Below are 25050 nucleotides of genomic sequence, written 5' to 3'. Positions count from 1 at the left end.
GCTCATTTCCAATGATCGTCAACCTCAACATTCGTAGGCTATGGTTTTCTGTTCGTTTTCATCTTCTTGATATAGGCATGTCATCTATTACATTAACGATTGCTGACAAATGTGCTGAACATAATCTCCATTAGTTTGTCCTTTCGAGTATTATTTTCAACAGCATCTGAATATTGCTTCCTTATCTGGATCGTTAAGAGAAGCTTGCACATTGTGTACTTATGAAATAAACACATTATAATAATTTTGAATAAACACATAATAATTTGGAATAAACACATTATAATAATTTGAAATAAACACATTATAATAATTTGGAATAAACACATTATAATAATTTGAAATAAACACATTATAATAATTTGAAATAAACACATTATAATAATTTGGAATAAACACATTATGATTTGGAATAAATACATAATAATTTGCTCACACAAGAAACTTTGCAGTGATGATACATTTTCTGGGGCTGGCATATTTTTTATCACGCTAGCTCGCTCTGGTTCTGATCTTACCATTTTTGTTTATATTTTGATCAAGATATTTTATTTATTCCATGAAAAACACATTTAAATCCGTAGTTGTGGATTCTCTTAAATGCTTTGTGAACATGTGATTAGTGTTGCTTGTTTCTTTTATTGATCGCTACAATGTCACCTAAATAGGCTGAACTAAAATTCCAGTTCACCAAGCAATGTGTCCATTACTTGTTGAAAAATGGTTGGGACAACCATAGTCCCAGATGGTAATCGTTTAAATTCATACAAACCCCTGTGGGTATTTATGCAAAGTAGCTTTGAGGACACTTTGTCCACGGGTACTTGTATATAAATATCATTTAAATCAACATTTAAAAAACTGTCTTTTGTTGTGTTTAGTAAATATCTCTTCTGGACTAAACAGAGGGTAGTAATAATCTGTATTTGATACTAAACCCTTGCGAAGATTAGACATTTAAAATTGTTAGTGCTCAACTCTGACAATTTTAAATCATCGTTAACTACACTAGCAAAAGTAGTGTAGTCTTCATCTTCTTTCATTGTGAGATTCACATATTTCAATCTTTTTATGAAAAAGGGACATTTTGAGGCTAAACAATTTAGTTAATAATTGTACCACTTCAACAGACATATGGTTGCAGGCTTTTTGTGGTAATATATAATTAATGGATCTGACATGGCCAAACGTACCTAAATTTCTAAATAGCAAGCAAACCTTTTTAAAACCAGTCTAATCCGCACAGTCTTTATTATATTGGTGTTGTCATATAGGTGGATATTTTTGATGATTACATGGTTGACTTGCACAATTTTTTATGGCTCTCAGAAAAGTCGGCCTAAAATTAAATCCTGCAAAATGTATGTTTTTTGCCAATGAAGCCAAATTTATCAGTTGTATTGATAAGAGTGACGGCTTTAGATCTGATCCAGAATACATTAAAGATAACTAAAAATGAAGCCTCCTTCAATGAATATCTTATTTATATCTGTTAATTCACCGGAACATGTCTTAACGAAAAGGATACAAGATTTAGAAAATCTTACTTTCAGTACAAAAGAAAGTCAACTACTGAGTGTGAGACATTTCCCTAAACAACTTTGAAACTGATGTAGACTTTATAACAACTCTATATTAAGCAAGAGTCTTGTTACTTCAATCTTAGGTCGGCATTTCTAAGTTCTTTTTTTTTTTTTCAATAAATCAAATTTTTTTATCTAAATACATATTTCTTACAAGCAAAAGTTCAAGAATGCAGTATAGCTGGATCAGTACGTTTTTATGATTTCTAGCGACCCCAAAAAAAAAAGTGAGTAAGCTTCTTTTTATTTTTATTCACTCTAAACAAGGTATATTGCAAGGGTGATGCAAGGGAATACTGTGATTAGGGCCCAGATTTATAGGGATTATCCAAGATGCTTGTTCATATTACATTTGTTTTACAGTTCTGAATTTTTTAGGTGAGGAATGATTGTTTATGTTATTTGGATTTTTTATACTTCTGTTCTCATCTTGAGTGTTATTGACATGTTTCAGTAGATGTAATTTCCGATCTTTTTCAGGTATATACTGTCATGCATCTTTTTAGAGATCTGTTGATTACTGAATTTTAAACATTCAGAGGGAATCACTCACATATTTTCTATAAAAAAAGTTGAGTTATCAACCTTCAATTGTTGTTTTCATTTAGCATAAGTTAATCTTGAAAATTAGATTTTGATTAGTAATATTCGTTTTTGTCTTATGATAGTTACTAATATAATAAATATATAAAAAATGTTAACATAAAAATTAAAAATAGCATCTCTTTAATGGAAAGCAAGAATATTTACAAGTATAAAATGTGCTTTTAATAATAATTTGTTTTGTCAGTGTTTCTTAGTATTGTAAATTATATTTTAAGAACTTATGATTGGCTAATAACTCTAATTAAATTTAGACTTTTTTATTACAAATATTTTAGAATAGTATCTCCTAGGGTTTTGTTTGATTTTTATTTTTAATTAGAACCTAAATATGAAATCTCAGACACATGAATATAACCTTCTTCCAAAATCAAACATGGCAGCTTAAGATGTCTCCTTGTGTGCTTTGATTTCAATTTTTTCTGGAATAGGTGCCTTTAAAAATAGTGACATTTACATCTAGAAACAAAAATAGGTTTAAGGTTCCTAAATTCATAACAGAGACAAACTTCTACCCAATCATGGCTGATGGGACAATAGCGTGTTCCCCCATTGGTTAAATGATGGATTTCATTTGAAATTCCTTGAAGATTCCCAAGTTTGACAAGAAGGTCGGAGGTTACATCGACTGAAACATACTCATAACAACAGTCAGGATAAGACCAGTAGAAAGGAGTTTTGTCTTAGTAGCATTAAATATAACCATCCATCTATGGTTCCATTCAACTACATATTGAAGGTCATCTTCTAACAATTCAGCCAATGTCTTGAATATGTATCCATTCAATTTGACTTCATGTCAAGAATAGGTAATGATTTCATCAGCAAATATACCTATTTTGGACGTGAATTCATAAAAGCGATAGTTTATGAAAATCAAGAATAATAAAGGTTCAAACATCAACTCCAAGAGCACGCACATGATAGATGTCTGGCTAGTGAAGAAATGGATTTTTATTTTTGGATAAGAAGGATGTGATTATATTAAATATTCATCCAATAATATCATACAAATTAATTTTCTTAAGATTTTCACGCCAGATCTTAGTACAGTCGTGGAAACAGGAAGCAGAGAGAGAATTACAAAACCAAGCAGTTTGAGGAAAGAAACTATTAGAGTAGGTTTTCCGACATTTGGGATCTTTTAGCAAAGAAGTGTAATTTTGTTGCTAGTTGATGTTTTCGAGAGTATTGAGGAAGTATCAATAATCTATCTATGTATATATAAAAATGAAACGTCCGGTTTGCTTGAAATCACTAAACTAGAAATCTAGAAGCGGGTTTTTTTTTATTATATTTTGCAAGAATGATTGTATCTAATCGATCTGTGTTTTTAAATATTAAAAAGTAAAAAATATTACCACATTAAAAACTTTTTTTCGTTCGTATGGTATCGCCTCAGCTGAAATCAGAACCGAAAATAAGCGAAAAAAAAAATTTTAATGTGGTAATATTTTTTACTTTTTAATATTTAAAAATACAGTAGAGTTAGATACAATCATACAAATAGTTCCGCTTTATATAGTTTTTATTCTGGTTTTTATTCCTGCTTTCATTATTTTTTTTTTTCCTTCCACCTTTTTTTTTTCCTTCATGCTTTTTCTCCCCGACATAACAAAACAATTATTATAAATAAAACTACTCGCTGAGATTCGGCAATATGTTTAAATACTTGCAAAAAAAAAAAAAAAAAAAATTACACAGAACAGTTTGTTTCACTTTTTCTGAACTATAAAAAAAATAACCTCCCCATGTTAAAACCGGTTTTTGGATTAAATAGTCCCCAAACCTTGAAAGTTGTTCTTACCATGGAGATGTTGGGGGGGGGGTATTCCGAAGGCCAGTTTTTACATAGGCAGGTTGTGGTGTTTATAATACACTGGGCCAAGTCGTAAAAATTAACGGATTTGCTATTATTTATTGCAAAAATAGCTTAAAATTTATTTGACAAAAAAAAAAAAAGAAATGACATTTTCAAATACAAATGACCGACGGTAGGTTTTTGGGTTTTGGGGTTTTTTTTCTGTTGATGTTTTGTTTCTACATTTAAAATTTTACTTTACAATTTCTTTCGCATAGCTTTGTTGTTATTACATCTGCAATGCTCGGCTTTATCCAGCTGTTGACGTCATGTTTTACAATATCTTTTTGTTTATTAAATTGTTAGGTGAAAGTACAGATAACCCGGTTGGTTTCTAATGTGTGGAAACTCTAGCTCCGGAAAAAAAGGGTACTCTGGATAGTAACAAAAATAAAATTTGCCTCGGTCTCAAAGGATTTATCCTCTTCTGATTGAGGAAAAAAATGGTGAAGTGTAGTTCACCCTCCGTTTGTCTCCCCCCCTCCTTCTTCCTCTCTTAATATCTCTTTCCATTCATCTCTCCCTCTCTCTCTCTCAATCTGTCACAATCTCCCCACGGCTATCTCCCCACGTCCTCTACCTGGCTGGAAAAAAACGTGTCGGTGGCCAGCTAAGAACGTGGCTCGGGACTATCAAAGCCGACGCTGAACTTATTTCGGGCCCGCTCATCTATGGCCTGTCTCGTTGGAGAAGTGACTGGCTATTGCTCACTCGAGATCTTGCCTCCGATCGCCGGGCTTGGGCCGCAGCGGTTCGAGATGTGCATCTTCATGAAGCCAACTCAACTCCTCCAGGGTGAATGTCGTTTCAAGTACAAGTACAAGTACAATCTGTCACCATCTCCATGTCTCTTTGAGCCCCTTTCTCTCTCTAACTCCTCCCTTTCTCTCTCCTCTTCTCTCCTTTCCTCTGCCTCGCTCCCTCTCTGTTTCTAACTCTTCCCTCTCTCTGTCTATCTCTTAATCCCTCTATCTCTCTATCTCCTTCTGTTTATTTCTCTCTCACTTTCTCTTTTCTAGCTATATATCTTCCTATCTATCTATCCATCTCTAATCCCTCATCCTATTTTAGTCTCCTAAATTAATTACAGTGAATAAGGCATTGTCAAAATATGGATAAATCCTATTTTAGTCACCTAATTTACTCACTGTGAGATTAGAAGATATCTGGAAATTACTGCTACCTTGAACAGCACCAGGTGTAACTGGTAAAAGATTTCTAATTAAATTGATTTTGGCAGCCATTCAGTGACAAAATGACATAGCCTTAGCCCTTGCTGCAAGCAGAATACCTGCGACAGCAGAATACCTGCGACCTTGCTACCAAGTAGAAGAACTACTTATTCTACTTTAAAACTACTATTAAACATACAATTTTTCAAAAATCTCATGTTCAGCATCTCCAAAATGTCCAGTATGGGGAAAAATATTGCAAAAATGCAAACTTATTGTTTTCGATGAATGCACAATGGCACACAAGAAATCACTTTAAGCTCTTAGTCGGTCCTTGCAAGATTTGCATGGTAATGTCAGACCATTTGGGAATGCAGTAATATTGCTTGCAGGAGATTTCAGACAAATGTTACCTGCAATTCCTCAATCAACACCAGCAGATAAAATAAATGCTTGCCTCAAATACTCTACTTTTTGGTGCTATGTGAAGGCATTAAACTTAACTCAAAATATACGTGTCTAGTTGCAGACTGCTCGATCCGTACAGAAATTTTTGCATCATTTATGTGAAATTGGATATGTAAAAGTGCCGGCTGATCCGAGTTAAGGGCGAAATTCTTTGACTCTTAACTTCTGTAATTTTATAACATCAAAAGAAGAGTTAGTTAAAAAGGGTTTTCCAGATATTCAACTTAATTATACAAATTCCACTTAGCTGAGTGAATGAGCTATTCTTGCAGCTCAATACAATGACGTCCATAAACTTAACACTATTATTCAACATAAAATTCCAAGTGAGATAGTCACATACAAATCCATCGACACTGCTGTGGAAGCAGATAAAGTGGTTAATTATCCAACAGCTAGATTTGCCAGGGATGCCACTGCATGTACTGCAACTGAAAATTGGCATACTAATCATCATGTTGTGAAATATAAACCATTCCATGCTTGGCAATGGCACATGGCTTGAAGTAAAAAAAAATTAACAAACAATATCATAGAAAGAACAATCTTAACATAACCTTTCACAGTGAATATATCTTCATTCCACGCATTCCTATGATTCCACCAGATACACCATTACACTTTGGGAAATTGCACTTTCCAATTTCATTGTTGTTTGCAATAACCATCAACAACGCTCAGGGAACAATCTTTACAACTGTGTGGCTTACAGCTACACACTGACTGTTTTTTCACATGGACAATTTATGTTACATATTCAAGAGTCACCAAACCAGAAAATCTCTATATCAGCTAAGAAAATGGAACAACAAAACCTGTGTACCCATACTAAATGGGAAATGAAACCTATAAGAAAAATGCATTTTCTCATTTTGGATTTTTTTCCATTGTGCCACTTTGAGCCACAGCAACGCATGGCAGGGTACAGCTAATAAGTTTATATATAATAAGTGTTTGAATATAAGTTTGAAAACGAAGGCATAATGTAAATAAAGGAAAAGATATGAGTAAATACGTACCAATATATCACAATTCAGATGCAATTTTAAATTTTGGTAAACCTTGTGCAGTGTTTGTTACTGAAAGAATTATCAATCTAAATAGATTATGTAATTGCTGAAATCAATTTGAATTTAAATTTTATTTAAAAACAACAGAATAAAATTTACATAAAGATTTTTTCTTTGCATGTCTTTGAAGTGTGTGGTCAGACTACAGTTTCCCACATTTTTACACAGTCCTTTGCAATATTTTTGTAATTTTAAGCTTCATCAGTATGATAGTAAAGGGTGGACAAATCAAGGTTCCATTGTACGGTCCTTCTCTTTACATTCATAGAGGGTTAGGTCAGTTTTGAAGCCCATAACAACTTTTGATTGCTATATTCTTGTTTTCAAACGGTTAAGTGTTTTCTATTGGAGCCAGGGTGCTTCTGAATCAGGATGGAGAGCCTCAGAATGGGAGATTCTCATGTCAATATGAGGAGAACCATTCTCTAGCTGTCTGGTCTACAGCTGTCTGGTCTCTTCATAAAATGTTATTAGGGCTTCGAAATGGCAGAAAAAAGCTTCTCCTTGATCATTGGACAATTGGTTCACATTCATGAAGGACTTTTTTTTTTACTTTTTTTTTTTTAATTCAATTTTCACCCCAAACAAGGCACAGTGCCACTTTGAAGCAGGGGGCTACTATCAGGGACTTAATTAGCAGGGCCATTATGAAGGGAGATGAGTAGAAAGATGTTTGTTCACATTACACTTGAACTTCTGCATATCAGTACAGTTGGGAAAGCAGAATCCCGGAAGGTGCTGTTCAATGTTCAGTTTATTTTTTGGTATGTGTGGATCTCTCCAAAACAAAACAAAGATACTCCACAGAGCAATAGCACAAGGCCAAGGTACTACATCTTATTGAGTGTGTGCTGTGGCTCCACACTTAGAGTTGATCAGTTTCCATAGGATGTTGTTCCAAGAATTGATTTTTATTTTTGTCTTCTTTACATGTTCCTTGAATGATAGGGTGAGGTCAAAGGTTATGTCAACCTAGAGAGCGTCGATACGATTCTCAAGTTGTATTCCAGACCACACGGTTGGCCTCCTAGTTCTTCAGATGAAATGAGCAAACTTAAAGTTTTTGCAGGTCAGCATGAATAAATGACTGACTAGTCAGAATCAAATATCGATATCTCAAATGCATTGCTATTTAGGTCTAACATGAAAAATCTAATCAGCTTAATTTTATTGCAACCATTGCATAAACTTCAAGAGACATAGTAATAGGAAATAGAAAAAATATTAGAAGATTAAATAAAACATTTTTTTTTTTGTTAATTTTGAGTGTAAATAAATTGTTACTTACCTAAAATACCTGTTCCAAGGACACATGCTATTGTTACGAAATCTACAAAAGTAAATTTTTAAAGTTTATATTTTTAAATTGGAAACAATTTATCAAAACAATTCATATATCTTCAGTTAACTTTCATTCATACCACAGTATAGAGAAAGAGAAAATATACACAAAATACCACTGCAGTGTAAGAGTTTTAAAAATAAAAAAAAATGGTTTGAAAATAATACACATAAAACTGGCACAGTGTCCCAACCCTATATTAGAGATTTATCAGAAAGAAAGATTGCTGAAAATTGTGGTTCATACGATATCAGATCAGTATTCAGAAGTAGCTTGACTCTTCAAAATCCTCTTCATAGTTATGCCTCACATGAAAGAGAATATGATAAACCGTGTGTGTTATATCCCATACAATTGTAGCAGAGAATAAAAAGCCTTGTAGTCTGGAGGAAAATAGAAAAACATTGGCGTTCAGCCTTACACTTTACATATATTGTGGCTTTTATCAAGAGTGTCTACTTTTTTTCCCCACCTTAAAAACAGTAAGTTGAGGCATTTTTTTTAAAACCTTTCCTTCTTCTCCTTCTTTTCTCCAAATTCTTATTTCCCTCTTTTATTTATGTGCAAACTTGCAGAAATACATAGTTAACATTTAAGAAGACAAAACTTGCCACTTTTTCACTATACTAAAAAAAATAGATATTTGATATATTCAACCACCGATTATTAAACCTCATCTTTTATTACTTTCTTATGTTCTGATGCTCCCTCTTTTCTTAGTTGTGTCCCATGAATTTGTTCAAGATTAATTGTTCTATTTAGAACATTTTCATAACAATTGAAAATAAGTAGTACAGTTCTGAATTTTTTAGATTACAAATGATTTTTTTGTATTATTTGAATTAATCTGACTACTGTTCTCATCTTGAGTGTTATTTGCACAACGTTTCGATCGATGTAACCTCCGACCTTCTTCAGGTGTATGTCGCCATATTTGATATTGGGAATTGAATATAATCAGACTTATAATCTTAAGTATTTTGTAGTGTGCAAACTACTGATTTCAAGAAAATGCCCCACCTACTACAGAGGTCTACACCAGTTGTGAGAGGATTTTACCTACATAGCATTTTCCCCTCTTTTGGACGTTTTTATTGAAGGATAAAATTAAGGATTTCTCATCAGTTTTTATAGAAAACTCACTTTTATAGGTTTTTATGTGAATTGATGTTCTTTTTCAACTACATCTAAAAGAGAATAGGACAGGTTCTCATGTGTTTTTCTTCCTCCAACAGATAGAATTCCGAATTAGAATAGATCAAAGAAATTCTTATTATAATGGTTCTCTTGAGAACTGAATTCTTGATTGTATCAATAAAAATCTCATAGAATTTGAATTTCAAAACTTTTGGCTCTTCAAAATGTTCCGTCTATATAAAATGGCTGTAGCTTAGTGAAATCAGTTTGCTACAATAATCATAAATAATGTAATTAGCCTGTTTCTTTTTCTATTTTTTTGCTGTTGTCTTGTATTTGTTTTTTGTTGTTGTTTTTTGTTTTGTTTTTTGCACAAGATCTATTTCTTCGTCGTTTTATAAGGTAGATTTGCCTTCTATCAAAAACAATTGCATTTGTAAATTCAGTGTGCTGCCATAGGAATTTAGAATGAAATAAAATGGTAAGTTATGAGGTGAAAATGGTAAGGCTGCATAACCTTGAACAGGTGTTGTTGCATAAATGTTAAAGACTGTAATGGAACATGTGTTGAGATGATCACAGATTTGAAAAATTAAATCATAAGAATAAGGGGTTGTTTTAAAAAAACTGTTGTGAACTACTATGAGTATAAAGGAGGAGATCTAAATGAAGGCATTTACATAAGTTTAAAGTTGATCGATTAGATGATCCTGAAAGTAATTGAGATAATAGTTAAACAACAAATAAGAAGTCAGATAAGCATAGATGCAATCCAGTTTAGTTTTATGCCTGATAAAAGTACCACTGATGCTATAGTTATCCTGATATGATTGCAAGAGAAGTATCTTAGTAAGAAGAAGACCATGTATTTTGCTTTTGTGCATTTCAAAAAACTTTTGACAGAGTGTAAAAAAGATACTGTCTGGTAGACTTTGCATAAATTAGGGACAAGTGAGTGCTTTTACAACCTTCACCAACCAAAGTACAAAAATGCTCAAGGCCATGTTAGAAATAACAGCACAGTGACAATTTTTATATTCAAGTGGGAGCATGTAAGGGATTTATAGTGAGTCTGTTGATTTTCCTTTATGTCTTAGAAGCATTGTTCAGGGAATTTCATATGGGTTAAGCATAAGAAATGTTTTATGCTGATGATTTAATGCTTGCCTGTGAAACAATGGGAGATTTATTCGTTAAGTTAAAAACCCGGAGGAATGCTAAGGAAGGTAAAGGATTGAGATTAAATGTTATTAAGACCAAAGTGATGATTAAAAGTTCCTCTTGCTTTTGCTCTTCCCTTTCGTCACGGTTATTTATTTTCTTATTGTTTCCAACAGTTGTCTACTCATGATATGTTAGACGAAAGAGATCATAGAGAGAAATTTTAAATGCATTTATAAATCCTGCATAAATAAATTTTGCATATGAGAAAATATATACTTTTTATTTCTGGCCGAATGTTTTTATCCTGTTTTGTTTGCATTGTACTGAAATCAACAAAAACTCAAAAAGCTCTGGCACTCAGACAGCAACTGCTTTACCTGCTAAACTATGTGTCATAGGAGAGATTTATTAAAAACATAAATAAATACATTTCTAAGCAAATGTCAGACAATCACAAGTAAAAACCAATCATTTTATCTAGTCTATGTTAATTAGGTCAAGACTAATTGTTCTTTACAAAACCACAAAAAAGTTGATCATTAACATAAAAGTGTGAGTATTGATTTCAATTTGTTAAATAGAAAAAAATATAGAAACAATTACATTTAAGAGACTTGATATGAATGAGTCAAACAGGGAAACATGTGTTTTAGACAAAGAAAACAATAGATAAGGCAGTGGCATAGCTAGGGAGGTGGGGGGGCGGTCTGTCCCAAGTAACAGTCAAAGAAGGGTGACAATATTTCACCCCAAAAAAATTTTCAGCTAGGCTTAGGTGTGAAAATAGTCGGAAATAGAATTTATTTATCATGCAATTTTTAAGGTTTTCATTTTTTACAAAGTCTTTTCTAAAATATTACAAACTCTTAATAAAATTAATCAGTTCTTGAAGAATCTTTTTGATGATTTTTATTGAAAATTTTAAATACTATTTTTGAAGTTTTTAATAGTACATTTGAAATCATTTGATGACACTCATTTCATTTTTTTAACTGTGAAAAAAAAAATTAGAAAGAAAGGATTAAGTATTGGATATATATTATTACCGTTTTTATCTGCTTAGTTACACATGTTTTCACTACAGAATTGAATTCAATTCGGACATGCGTAACTAAGCAGATAAAAACGGTCCTAAAATATTATTTTTGCTCTACAATAGTACTGAGCACTTTTTTCAGGTTTTTACAACTTACCATTTAATTACTATATGTGTGTGTGTGTGTGTGTGTGTGTGTGTGTGTGTGTGTGTGTGTGTGTCCTAGACAGCATTGGCAAGCCTTAAGATGGTAAAAAAGTGTGAAAAAAACTTTCAACAATTTAAAAGTGTTGGCATCAAATAAAATGGGTATTAATGGAATTAATGAATTCAAAATTTTTCGCACCTCTACGCAAAAACACATTTGGGAACATTTCTTCTTTGGTTTCAGTGTGTCTGTGCAGGGAAATATAAGGCAATAAAATCTGTGCAGGGAAATATAAGGCAATAAAATATTTTTGCTAATTGCTATCTTTGATATCGTTTGACAATTTAGTTTTTGTTTCTCAACTCCAGACAAGACACACAAAAGACAGTGTAAATTTGCCAAGATAAAAGTGTAAGTGTATATTTTTAAAACTATTTTAAAGACAGTCAAAATGTGTTTCATGAATTGAAAATTAATTATGAGTTTGTTTTTCAATACACATAGGTACGAAAAAGTTGTCAAAAACAAATATATAAATGTTATTAAAGGCAAGATAAGTCACAATTCTACCTTTCTGCATAAGTTTTTAGTGATTCTATTCACTTACAAATGTTTATTTGGCCCGAAAATCAAATCGTATCGAGAGTTAAGTGAGAATAAGAATAAGAAAAAAAAATTTTTTTCTTATTCAACATGATTAAAATAAAATCTTATTCAGAAAGGTAGAAGAGTGACTTATCTTGCCTTTGATAACATTTATTTACTATATAATTGTTTTGGACCACTTTTTCGTACCTATGTGTATTGTAAAACAAGCCCATTTAATTAATTTAATTTTAACTACTCTGTACTTATTATGAATATGTAAATAATGAAATGAAATATCTAAGAAATGATTTTTTTAACTATACTGTAGTAATATTTTTTTATATTTGAAAATTAAAATGTTATTAATAACATTTTAATTTTCAAATATAAAAAAATATATTCATTAAATAAATAAAATAGTTTCTTTTAATAATTACACAATACCTTCACGTTTATTTTTGATAATCTTTCAGAATAACAAACAATGCAAAAAATGGGTGAAACAATAAATAAACAAGAAACAAATGTTATCAAAAGCAAGCTAAGTTACTTTTTTTTACCTAACTACATAAGTTTTTTGTGTTTTAATTTATTATTTACATTTTTTCACACTACTTTTATTTTTATTATTAACATATTCATAAAAAGTACAGAGTAGTTAAAAAATCAAAACAGGCTTATTATTAGTTGTTGTTATCAGCAGTCGAGTTGTTTTTTTTCTCTTGCTAAGCTGTACAGTTGACTCGCTAATTTCGTTTTGTTAAAGTTTGCATTCTGTTCCATTTTTTTACATCCGTTCACAGCTGCCATCTTGCATACGACTTTTGTTAACATTGCTATTTTTGTTTTGTGATTAAACTTTTATTTTAATGTAATACAAAAGTTCGAATTGTTTTTTTATAAAATTAAATAGATATTAAGTTCTTTTACTAGCTAGAAGAATAACTTTTCTTGTCTTTGGTAACATTTTTCAGTTACATATTTGTGTTAGACCAATTTATCGTTTATCGTTTTCTTGGTTATATTGGAAAATGCACAAACTCTCAGAGTTTCTTCCCTAGGACTGTCTGTTACAGGAAAAAGGTTGTCCCCTTTCCATGTAGAACATTAGATAAGTTAAAATGAGATTAGGATAAGCCGAGACTCGAACCTTGTAAGCAAGGTTAAGAAATAGAATGTTAGAAATCGGAATGTTAAAAGGTCTATTGTTAAATTCTATTAGAAATAGTTAGATATTGTTTATATTGTAAAAAGAATTGATTGTTCATTCTTTTATAAAACTGAATATTAAAAATGTCAGCTAGAAAGAATGAACTATACAAAGTAAAAATATATTGTTAAAAAATAGGTTAGGTTAAAAAATAGGTTAGGAGAGGGTTCTTTGTTTGCAGAAGTGTGTTTTGGACAAACATGCATAGCCACGTGAATTAGTCACGTTTGAAAAACACACTTCTGACGTCATAGACAAAGGACGATTCTCCATATAGTTCTATGGGTTCGAATTTCAGAGTCAGTCTGCTAGTCAGTCAGAGAGAGAGTTGAGAGTCAGTCAGTTGGAAGTCAATGGTCAGCTGACCCTTTGAAAACGAAGGGTAGAAGATTAAACCATGTAGATACAAGTGAATTCCTGACGTCATCAGCATTCGACCGGTCCAATGAATAAAGAATCATCTTTGTGTTTTTGTAAAACTGTTGTCATGTGTCATCGTGTTAAACATCTTATTATGAACATTGCGTAACCCTTCCAAGAATATGTATCTCTCCTCCTCTCTATATATGTGTTATAAGAAATATAAGAACTGTGTAACTATCACTCTATCACATATATATAGTGAAGTATATACGTGAAGTCCTAAGCATCTCAGAACAGAACTGTATATGCATAAATGTCTCCTCTCCCCTTCATCATAGTTATATATGTCCTTGTCTCTCTTCAATATGAATCCTCACAACACAACATGTCTGCCTGTGGAACACAATACCATTCATCTGCTTCTCAGCTGACTATAATCTGGTCATCTTCAAGTCTAATGTAAATAAATTCATATTGAGTCACCCACATATGTAGTCTGGCCCTACCCAAGTTCCACCATGACTGATTTTTGTTTTGCCATCTATCTAACACTTAATATTATCCCTGAGTGGTGTTTGTTCAAGTAATATACTAGAAAACGAAGGAATAGATATTAAGTTCTGTCACAGGCAAGGGTATGATAATGCTACAAGCATGGCCGGAATCGACAGTGGTGTGCAAAAAAAAAAACAAGGACATTAATCCAGGGGCCGTTTTTGTACCTTGTTCTAATCATTCTTTGAACCTTTGTGAGAAGCATTTGTTTTCTAACAATCCCTAATGTGTAACATTTTTCGGGAGTCTTGAGGCACTGTACACTTTTTTCGCATGGTGACCCATTGCTGGGATGTGTCAGTAAAGTACACAGGTCTTACAGTAAAGAGATTGTCCACAACTCGCTGGAGTGCACATGCTGATGCAGTGAAGCTGGTGATACAGAGATTTAGCCAGTTTGTAAATGCTATCGAAACTCTGTGTGATGTCAAACAAAGCAACAAGAAAAGAAGCGCTGCACACAATCTGTTGTAGTTATATGCGACTTTTCTCTCATTGCTTTCTTGTTATTTTACAAGAAGTAAATGTATCTCAAAAGTACATGCAAACACCAGGTATTACCTTGGACATGGTTGCTACCAAACTAAGGGCTCTCAAGGTCTTTTTGTTTTATATGAATACAATTACAAACCAGAATGAAAAATGAAAGAAATGAAAATTTCTTTTAAATTAGATATGATGAAACAAAACTGTAAAAATAGCATAAAAATCTTTTTGGGACATGTAGTTTTGTTACCGTGATTTTTCCAAACTTTCATGAGTGCTTCTGAGCAGATATCTGGAAGAATCAGGATATGCCGATGCAGAAACGTGATGAAGATCAAAAACCCAAATAACACAAAATAGTTGCTAATATATCTTAAAGGAGAAAATGATTAAAAATCACTGGTAATATTAAATTTTTATTTTAACAAGAAAGCGAAAACCAAATAAAAGAATTTAAACAAGATATGAAAAAAAAAATTGTAGATGTCTTTTTATGAAACCATTTAATTTTAAACAAATTTTGGGATTTATTGTTGTTTGGGGGCTATTGTTATTATTTTTTTTTTTCTGGGAAGGAAATTGTTATGGATTTTTTCTTGCTAGTTATTAATTTTTTTTGCCGATTTATGTTTTTTTTTGTTTGTTTGTTTGTTTGTTTTCTTTTAATTTTCTTAATGATTTTTTTCAATATAGAGGGTAGGGTGGTTGGCAAATTTTATTTTGCTGCAAGAGCAGATGATAATCGCGAAAGTAGAGAAGAGGGCATAGAGAAAATAGAAGGAAACTGAGGGTTATATTGAGCTGCATGGTTCATTATGTAGGCGAAAGGATCTTTGAATTTCTTTCTCCACATGAACTCTGTCAGGTAGCTTTCTAATAGTTCGCTAGTGGTAGCACATCCAATTTTGTTTCTTTGCTTTGCTTCCCTCCACATTCTCTCGATGTGGTTCGTTGTCGTGTGTGCAGTAGGGTCAACAAAGTTTATAGATTCATTATCTTAATTATTTGAAAACTTTGGCAAAAAAATTTATTAAAGTGTGAACTTTGACAAAAAATAATTGATTAAAAATATTCACTGAATTTTTTAGCATCTGCTAACTTGAATTTGATCAGCTAAGTGGCTCAGCATATGCCGGTTCTTCTCGATATCTGGCCGGAAACGACCGTGAAGGTTCGGAAAAATCGTGGTAACAAAACTGCATAAGTACCGTTTTTCTTATTAGTGTAGATTTAAATATAAAGCAAAAAAATCCTTAACTCACAGTTTCTTTTTTTTCTATTCCTTTTTAAGTGTCTTATTTCTTCTTTTCTTTGTAATTTTGTTTTTCTGACAATTCATTTATTATTATCATCATTATTTTATTCGCTTCGTTTCATGAGTTGATATGGTAAGTCGGCTGTTACGTGTCTTTTTGTTTTCAAACAATTTTTCCAATTTTACTCACTAACTGATTTTTCCTTTTTTTTTTTTTTTTCGGGATTTCTATTCGACTGCGTTTCTAACGCCCCCTTTTCTTCATAGCAACAATTAATTTATTTATTTATCCATTTACTAAGTGACTCGTCATTGTATACACTTATGTTTTTCTTCCTAAAAAGGTTTTCATACTCGGTTTTCATATATATATATATATATATGACATGAATTGTGGACCGGACAATTCCGGGTTGTCTTGCTTGTTGTGTAAAGAAGCAGTTGGGTTTTCTGAGTGGTCCTTCTGACATGAGTTTAGGAGATTTCACATTGTTAAATGTAACAGTGGTGATGATGATGATGATGATGATGATGATGATGATGATGAAATCAGTTTTCTTCACAGATAATTAAAATGCCCCCCCCCCATAAAGCTAGATATATAAAAGAGCTAGTTGGAATCATAAAATGCTTCCAGGCTGTCAGGTTGCACTTCAGTTTTTTTTTGGGGGGGGGGGACCACCAGGAAAAAAAGTTAAGTAGATAAGTGTGTCAAGTGGATCTTAATTATTGGATTGACTGTGAAATTACTTTGGAAAGAGGGTCATCTAGATGACCAATTTCCTTATTGTACCTTATACAGATGGCCTTTGGGAAACCCCTCCCATGAGTGGTGGTAAAAAGGTACAGAGAGAGAGAGAGAGAGAGAGAGAGAGAGAGAGAGAAGGGAAGAAAGACAATGCCCCAAATTGAAGGGGGACATAAACTAGAAGTTAGAGAGATAATATAAAGGCATTTGGGGTGGGGGCAGTTTGGGAGAGTTCGGTGGTGAGGAGAGTTCGTTGACAACCTGGCTGTAGGATGTGACATCTGATGGCCTGAGTGAAAAAACTTAATTTAAACCATTACAATCCTTCACCCAGAAGTCAGTCTGATTTCCCAAGTTTATAAAGGCCCTGAGCTCATGTTCTTACATGAGACTATACTTGTAACAACTTTGAATAATTAATGTTACTAAAAAGACTGCCTTTGTGGGTTTTTTTTGTTTGCCTGTAGTTGTGAAATGAATTTTTCCCCAGATTGATGTTTCAAGATACAGCAGAAAAGAGCGACACACCTGCCTGTGAAAGTGGACCTCATCCTCAACATCCAACCTCAGATGACCAGCCAAAGGACCCTTGTGGTAGGGTTACCGACCAGCCATCATGAGAGCAGAACTGCCACATAGACTTAGGGTTATGCACGAGTTGTGTGTTTGAGTAGAAAAACAATGAGTTCCAGCAACCAGCGAGCATCTGGCATAGATATTAGGGCCCTAACTACTAGACGAAAAAAAGATGAAGACAAAGATAAAAATTAGATAATCAAACCACGAAACAGAGTTATCAATAAGTCTTTGCCAGTTTAAAGACTTTATTTGAAAAGCTTTATTATTTTATTTTTATTTTTAAAAATGTAACCCCGAGTCGTCAGGAGTGGGGATTACCTTTAAGGTGCAGCCCAACTCTGCCCCAGCAATGAGCAATGCAACCCATAGGGTTTTATATATATATATATATATATATATATATATATATATATATATATATATAGTGGAAATGGTAATTAATAAAAACTGAAGAAAGTGCTCAATACTGTTGTAGAGCAAATATGCGTTTTATTTTTTATTACCGTATCTTTCTGTTAAGTTACATTATTGTTTCAGCTACTCGGCCGTTTTTTTGGCCGTCTGTAGTTTCTTCAGACTTTTACAGAAATATTCGCTATTTTGGGATGAAAGAGTGAAAGTGTGAATGAGGTCGGGGGGGCGAGGAGGGCGGAAGAAAGAGAGGAAGGGAACAAGGGGAGAAGGTGGGAGGGCGCTTGGTATGTCGGTAAGGTTTTAGTTTTGGGGTTTAAGGAACCTGTTGGGGAGGGTCTGGGAAGTTTATTTCTGGTGTGGCTGAGGGCATAGGGATACATGGAGGGAAAGGGAAATATGTGGGGGTACTTTAAAATTCGAGTCTTAATGTTGAAGTTTTTATACGTCTCGTTGGTGAGATTGTTTCTTGGTAAGTATGTCTTGACCTGTTGGGTGTTGCTTATGTTTGGAGGCGGGGGGGGGGGGCTATGATTCAGCTTATTTATTTTTAGTTTTTATTTTGTTGTTAATTGTTTGGAGAGGGTTAGCTAGCGGTCGCGGGCAGGGTACACACATGCGCACGTACACACATATATACTTAAAAGAAACGGTCACATGTACACATACATCCCTGCCCTGGCATGCAAATACATGCACATACGTGCGCCTGCATGCATAGACACCCGCGTTGCTCTCGCTTACGTCAAATTTTCTTTAAGGTGCTAAAATTGGGTACGCGTGCGTAGGCATGGATGCGCTCATACACAGATACATACATACATCGACGCCCCTGCCCGCAAGGAGGGGTTATATGGGCCCATATGCACATATTGATTCAGGCATACTTGCACCCCACGCATACATGCAAGCACGCGCACATACAGATACCAATACTCGTGAACACATACATCGACATATATACACAGTGCACACTTTCACACACTATGTGGACAGCAGGCAGTGGGCACATATACTTTCACATCCACACACGCATACACAGGCACGTACACATATACATCGGTACCCCATGTACATACGCACGTATGTGCATGTATTTGGACGCCAGGGTGCGGATGTATGTGTACATGTGACCGTTTCTTTTAAGTATATATGTGTGTACGTGTGCATGTGTGTACCCGTGCCCGCGACCGCTAGCTAATCCTCTCCAAACAATTAACAACAAAATAAAAAATAAATAAACCGAATCATAGCCCCTCCCCGCCTCCAAACATAAGCAACACCCAACAGGTCAAGACATACTTACCAAGAAATCATCTCACGAACGAGACGAGACTCATAAAAACTTTAACATTAAGACTCGAATTTTAAAGTAACCCCCTCCTCCCACCCCCACATATTCCCCTTCCCCTCCATGTATCCCTATACCCTCAGCCACACCAGAAATAAACTTCCCAGACCCTCCCCAACAAGTTCCTTAAACCCCAAAACTAAAACATTACCGATATATCAAGCGCACTCCCCATCTTCCCCCTTGTTCCCTTCCTCTCTTTCTTCCGTCCTCCTCACACCCTCCCCTGACCTCATTCACTCTTTCACTCTTTCATCCCAAAATAGCGAACATTTCTGTAAAAGTCTGAGGAAGCTACAGACGGCCAAAAAAACGGCCGAGTAGCTGAAACAATAATGTAACTTAACAGAAAGACACGGTAATAAAAAATAAAACGTATATATATATATATATATATATATATATATATATATATATCAATGGCTCCATTTAGTCTCAAGAGACAATGGACACTCCTGTAAGAGTAGCTCTGCATGTAATTGTGAGGCAAGGGTTGTGCAATCTCCAACAACACCTTTGCTTGGATCCAATGGCCGAACATTGCTTAACTTTGATGATCTGACAGCAATTGGTGTGATTATATATTATATCATACATATATTATTACTAGCATGAGTGCCTGGCGTTGCCCAGGTGTTTAGGTGTGTGTTGAGCAAAAAAAAAAAAGTGGTAGTAGGAAGGCAGGCTCGAACTCGTACTGCGAAGGAGGAAAAGAATGTGAAAAAAACGTGATGTCTTTGCTGTTACGACCACCGCCAAACTGGAAGTAACATAGGTTTAAATTAAGGCTAAACAATCGAAAAGAGGGGATGACTTTCGAAAATATCAGCGAAAAAAGCGACCCCTCCCTGTAGAAAAGTGCCCAGTTGAGGGTGAAGATATTAATATTTTTAGCCAATTGTTCGGTGGGGTCAAGCTTCAAAACGATACTGATCTTGTGAAAATCCATCGCCTCTGTCAAAAGTTTTAGGCAGACATGCAAACATACATACATAGATTTATATATTTGTAGCTCAAATTTTCGACCAAACCGATTAAAAAGCTTGCACTATCTCTGAATACCCTTTATGTAAAATTTCAAATGTTTAGTCCAGAAATTGTCTGAGTAATTTGGTAGAGACTGCAGAGGTCAAATCTTTTTAATTTTGACGCCTATTATAACCCCTTAACATTTATTGTTTTGGGCTCAAATCAAGTTATTGAGTTAGATCCATGTCCAAGGAATCTATATCTAAAATTTCAAGTATTATGACCTAAAATTGTCGGAGGAGTTTGGTAGAGTTCTCAAAGGTCAAATCGTTGAACTTTGACCTTTTAACAGCCAAATTTCTTTCCGAAAACCGATTACAAAGATTTTCCCAAATCTCAGTACCCTGTATATCAAATTTCGAGTCTGTAGACTGGAAATTGACAGAATTATTGTGTAGGGAAATGTACACAGCCAGCCAGCCAGACAGACACTTTCATTTTTATAGATATATAGATTATTATAGTATATAATATGGATTGCAATTTAACTCCCTTATTTCATTCCACTAGCTAGCAGACTTCGAGACATCAAAAAGCAAACCCTGCAAGAATTGAAGGAAAACATCAGGAACGAAATAAGGGAGTTAAATCGCAATCCAGAGACTCTGCAACCTGTCATGAATAATGTTTTGGAAAGAGCACAAATGTGCGAAGATGAAAATGGGCAACATTTAAAAGATATTATTTTTCATACATAAAAATTGTTTAAAGTTTACATTTTTATTTTCTTTTAATTTCCCAATGTCTTAGTCAAATTGTGTTAAAATTACAAAGATATCATCAAAAATAAAGAATTTATTTGAATTCAAAACTCTTCAATGACTTTTTAGACACCCTCTACAAATAATGAAAAAAAATCTCCTGCCATCAGAATCTAAATGAAAAAACGGACATTATCAAAGTGAAATTTTATGCACAATGTCCTCAAGTGGTCATGAAACACTGAAAAACACAAAATTAAGAAAACAGAAAAATTGACCCATTTTTAACAAGATCTAAATTATTCAGAAGAAATAATAATAATAATGATAATATATATATATATATATATATATATATATATATATATATATATATATATATATATATATTTATTTATTTATTTACCAGTGGTGAAAAAACCGAACTAGAGTGCTCAATGTGTAGTCAGAGCAGTATATAGGAAATTTATTACTGTGAGTCCAGAATGAGTTTACAAATTACTGTGAGTCCAGAATGAGTTTACAAATTGTTTCAGCTAGAAGAAAATCCTCAAAGAGGAAAAATCCAACTAGCATCGTCAGAATTCATAGATGTCAATCTATGAATTCTGACGATGCTAGTTGGATTTTTCCTCTTTGAGGATTTTCCTCTAGCTGAAACAATTTGTAAACTCATTCTGGACTCACAGTAATAAATTTCCTATATATATATATATATATATATATATATATATATATATATATATATATATATGGGATCAGTTGTTATTTATTTACCGATATTAGCATTTTTTTTACTGTTGCTTATTTTTATATTTTTAATTTTCGCTTCTTAAGCGAGTGAAAAGAGAAGTTATCTCCCTTTTATTTTCGTTTTTTTTTTTTTTTTGCATCACCCTACCTTCTACTTTTTTTTTTTTTTGACAGGACGTATTTTAATTTTGAGCTGTGAAACAGTGAAACAGTACTGTATGTGGATGATTATAATGCTCCCTATCTTAGGTTGAGCATTTGAGAAGCAATATACAAATTACCGTTAGCGTATGAGGCGATGCTCTTTGTGTAAACAAATAGAGCTTAAGTATTTGGACAATGTCAAAACATTCTTAATTCACTGCCCGCATAGCAGCAGCTGTATAATGCAACGGTTAGAAGCTCCGCCTGTCGTTTGGGCGATCGGGTTTCGATCCTGGCTTGAGGTAGTTGCTTGTCTAGCCGCACTGATGAGCTGTGAAACAGCGAAACAGTACTGTATGTAGATGACTATATATATATGTATATATATATATATATATATATATATATATATATATATATATATAAAATGCAACTTTGTGTATGTGTGTGTGTGAGTTCGTTCCTTATAGACTCCGAAACAGCTGAACAGATTTTCTTTAAAATCTTACTTAGGTTTTATCTCAGAAACCCTCCGATAATTACTGATAATCGATAATCGAAACCGTTATTTTAATTTGTCTATCATCAGTAAAAACATTTTTCCATGTCGTCGCTTAGCAACAACGATAGAACAACAAGCCGTGAAAATTCTACTGTGGGTAAGTTGATAGCATGTTTTTATGTTTTTTTGCATGATGTGGTCTGTAGGTTCAAACTCTGCATGAAAATTTCTTAATTTTTTTTTCATTAACTGAAAAGAATTTTATAAAACTTGAAAATTTATGTATTTTTAGCAGTGCAAAAGTAAATTATGTTTCTGTTTTTAAACATCCATTGAACAAGCAACTGATCATGAAGAAATTGCAAAACAGTCTACATACATATTTAGTGAAAATGTGATTCAAACGTTTCCTATATGTCGATTTAACAAAACACAGGCTCTCAACAACCAAACACAAGTAGTATGCCTGGCAAAATAAGATAAGAAATTTTTGCAACACAGCTGACTAATTGTAGAACTATACGATGACAGCCACATAAATTATTACAGCAAATAGATAATCGATGTTGATCCTGTGGTTTCTTTCGCATACGGTTAAAAAAATCATGCCCCCCCCAAAAAAAAAAACCTTGCCAAAGTAGTTGGTTTTGAGCTGAAAGAATAGCAGCTAAGGGAGAAAGTCAGAGAAATTGGATTGTTGCTGGCACATTGCATCCACTGTGTGAAGGCTAAGTTGATCAGTAAGGTGTCAATATAACCGAAATTTACTAAAATAATTTTAAGATTACAAAAAAAAAAAGAAAGAAAATATTGGAATTACCAAAGATATAGATCAAAATAAGCATAAAAAAGGCATCAATGCAACGCCCGAGCAAGGGCGGGTAATGCTGCTAGTATATATATAAATGCCATATCGAACTTTTAACTTCTAAACTGTTACAAAAATTAACAAATCTACATTAATATCTATTTATGCACATTGCCTGTCTCAATTTTGTGGTAGAATTTTAACCTAACCATTCAAGGAGTATAAATCTTCCAGATCTAAATATTCTTGCACCAAATCTGCAAACCTATTCATACTAGCACTACAGATTTACGGCTTTTACCAATTTTCAATTAACTTCATTAATTGTATTTTATTATTATGTGACTGCATCTTCATTCATCACCATTACTTCAAATATCCTATTTTACACGTTATTACTCTCTTTCAAACATTACAGTTTTCAATTTTTTTCTGCTAACCAACAATGTTATAGCAAGATAGACTTGCTAAAAATTTTTGCTAATTATTTTCCACTGAAGAAAAAAATCCTAATTCTTGAAACGCCATGGAATAAAGAAATAATTGTTTCTTGTTTTTGAACAATAAATTTTGTAAATGTTAATTTGCATAATTTAATTCCCTAATAATGCTCTATCTCGAATATTGAGCATTTTTTTTATGGTTAAACTATAAATATTAATATTGATACTAATATTTGTATTACCATATGTAGGTATGCATACACACAAAATTAATTGCAATATACTTTAGATTCATGTAAAATGAAAGTGCAATACTCTGAACATCTAAATGTTAATGTTTATGTTGAACTAGATATATACTATGTACGTTCAAGATCATATTAATTATTCTGATACACAATTTCAGTCTATGTTTTCAAAGTTCAAAAGCAAAGATTAACATTACTTTTCTTTAACATTATTTGTGGAATCAATTTTTATAGAATCTTACTATTTTAGATAAAAGTTTTATTTTACTGCTGAAAAATAAAGCAGAGCAAAACCATAAAATTAAATAGGAAGAATAAAAATATAACTTACACGTTTGAAGGTAAACGGTATTCATGAAGATGAAGATCTTTGACAGAAAGGAATAACTTTGTTTGCACTAAAAACTTCTCAATAATGCTTAATAAAAAAAAACTACAAAAAAATATTGTTGATTAAAAAAGTCATTATTAAACTAGCCTGGGTTTGTTAAAGTTGAAAGCATAAACTAATGATTAGTGTGAAGTTATCAAGATGAAGACAACAAACTAGAGTGAAAAAAGCGTTCGCATTGCAATAGTTTTATCCATTTTGTACAGCTGTCACAACTGAGTAATATTCAATGCTTCTCTTAGATTCCTGTTATGAGTCAGAGGATAAAAATAAGTTCAGTATTATTGTTATTTACTCTGTGTGTCTATAGATAGATAAGTTTGTCATAGTTTAGTCTAAATTAATCAAACAATGACTGGATTTGTAATATATTAACCAACATATCAGCCAAATATGAGCGTATTTACAAATAAATCTACTGATGTAAGTTGACCATAAAAGAAATCGTATACAAAACAGAATATGTCTTAGCAAAATGGTTGTACTACAATTTTGTAGCAAAATGTTTTGAAATTAAATATTTATAGATGCATCCTTGCTTTTCTACAAGAGGCTTCCTCAATTGGACATCCATTACTTTTCAGTTTGAAATAACATTTTCATTGCCAAATGTAGATTACGGCAATAGTTTAAAAGAGTCATCAAAAATACACAAAGGCCTTTCCATTGCAAAAAGCTAGAAGAATGGGCCAACCAAGAGTGTGCAAAGTATTTTCTGGATGAATCACCCAAGACTATACAGATAAGAAACGTTCTATAGACAAGCTAAAAAGACGATGGCTTCACTATGATCAGAAGAGGATAATAATGTCTGCCCAAGATCAAGGATTAATGACCAATGCTTTTAAAAAGATGAGTGGTCTCAGCAATGACAACATGTGCATATTCTTCCACACAAATA

General features: G+C 33.0%; 1 protein-coding gene across 1 annotated transcript in view; it reads right to left on the bottom strand.

Annotated features, from left to right (window-relative positions):
- The window catches only part of LOC145291376 (uncharacterized), a 115127-nt gene extending 90760 nt beyond the window's left edge, over positions 1 to 24367 (bottom strand). Inside the window, exons 1-2 of the mRNA XM_080137164.1 lie at positions 24090 to 24367; positions 8046 to 8087 (exon numbers count right to left, since the gene is read on the bottom strand). Coding sequence (XP_079993290.1) covers positions 8046 to 8087; positions 24090 to 24114 — 67 coding nt within the window. The 5' untranslated portion in view covers positions 24115 to 24367. The remainder of the gene's footprint in view (positions 1 to 8045; positions 8088 to 24089) is intronic.
- Between the last annotated feature and the right edge of the window lie 683 nt (positions 24368 to 25050).

This window comes from Euprymna scolopes, chromosome 12, assembly GCF_053919585.1.
Source record: "Euprymna scolopes isolate OS-2025 chromosome 12, ASM5391958v1, whole genome shotgun sequence".
In the NCBI taxonomy this organism is placed as follows: Eukaryota; Metazoa; Mollusca; class Cephalopoda; order Sepiida; family Sepiolidae; genus Euprymna; species Euprymna scolopes.
This window is presented reverse-complemented; position numbering and strand designations above follow the sequence as displayed.